General features: G+C 52.6%; 1 protein-coding gene across 1 annotated transcript; it reads left to right on the plus strand.

The window, feature by feature from the left end:
• Nucleotides 1–8: 8 nt before the first annotated feature.
• On the plus strand, nt 9–1,320 carry LOC109509544 (uncharacterized; the record flags this gene model as incomplete). The annotated part of the gene is made up of 2 exons (XM_019859378.1): nt 9–410; nt 757–1,320. Coding segments are annotated over 2 exons (966 nt in total), but the record flags the coding sequence as incomplete, so codon positions are not given.
• Between the last annotated feature and the right edge of the window lie 3 nt (nt 1,321–1,323).

Raw genomic sequence — 1,323 nt, forward strand, 5'->3', positions numbered from 1 at the left:
ATTTTAGTCGGGGCAAAACGCCTCCTGTCCTTTCTCACATCGGGGAGAAAGTCTTGTCCGACGATCATTCCGGCGCGGGTACAGCTGACCCGGAGGAAGGTGCGGTCAGCAGCGGTTTTGTCGCAGTCAACATCAGTCCTGTGGTCCAAGAGGGAGACTCCCAGGAGTGGGTGGTACTGGAGCTGGAGCAAGCCAACAAGCCTTCAACTGAAGCCCAGCACGAGGACAAAACAGCCACGACGAACGCCGTCAACAACGAGAATCACCCGCCGCAGGAAGGCCCCGTTGTAGCAGCCAGTCCTGTTGTGTCACAGTGTTCTGTCGGGTCGTGGTTACTTGGCCACAGGAGGCTGCCAGGGATGCTGGGGCAAATGCCCTCGGTCATCATGGGACGACCCCACATGGATCAGGTAGGCAAGATCAAGCATCTTCCCCACCAATTATTTTTCAGACCACTTTTCAGAAAGAATACAAGCATAATTTCTAGAATTGCTTGGACTCACTTGCACTTGTGACGAAAACAAATTTTGTTTTTATCCAAAAATGTGCAAAAGAAAAAATTTGACTTGGCTTCCTTTTTAACTTCAAAACAAAGCGAGTAAAAAGAAATACAAGACTGCTGCTTTAGTGCCATTTGGCGGCCTCCTATTTTTCCATCAATATTTGTAGTTCTTCCCCTTAATATTCAATTGGTACTGTTGCTGTTGTTCTGCATAATCCTTTCATTCATGCCCCTAATCACAAAGTTGTTTTCAGTCTTCCAGCTGCACACCGCAGTCTCCTGCGCTCGAAAAGAGTGACACCATACCTCTTGAAGCCCCGTCCAGCAAATCCGATGAACCCCCCGGACAAATCCTAAAAGATGGCAAGAAGACGGATTTGGCCCCGTCGTCGAGCCCACTAAAAGGTTCGACCGCTCTCTTGACAAAAGACCCCGAGAGTGATTCTGGTCTGCCTGACTGCTCATCGGAGCTGAACCAGCAGGCTCAAGCGATCTGTTCGCTCCTCGCTTCTTTAAGGCCCAAAGACTCTCCCTGCTCGCCCAAACTGAGTCGCATTCCAATACGAGACTCTTGCACTCCCCCGGACTCTCCGGGCAGGAGCCTGCACCGGGACAGGAGAAACCGCTGGAGCAGCCCTGTCCCCGGCTCCCCCACCCACTCCCCTTCTCCATCACTTTCCTGCGAAAACCTGCAGGTCACTCTCCCGCGGGAACGCCTCTCCTCGGAGCGAGGCTCCAGGTCGGACTGCGGAGGGGAAGACCCTCTTTCTCTGTCCTCTTCGTCAGGCAGTAAAAGTAAGATCCCACGACCCATGAGCGCC

The sequence above is a fragment of the Hippocampus comes genome, unplaced genomic scaffold (genome assembly GCF_001891065.2).
Source record: "Hippocampus comes isolate QL1 unplaced genomic scaffold, H_comes_QL1_v1.1 C16944058, whole genome shotgun sequence".
Taxonomy (NCBI): domain Eukaryota; kingdom Metazoa; phylum Chordata; class Actinopteri; order Syngnathiformes; family Syngnathidae; genus Hippocampus; species Hippocampus comes.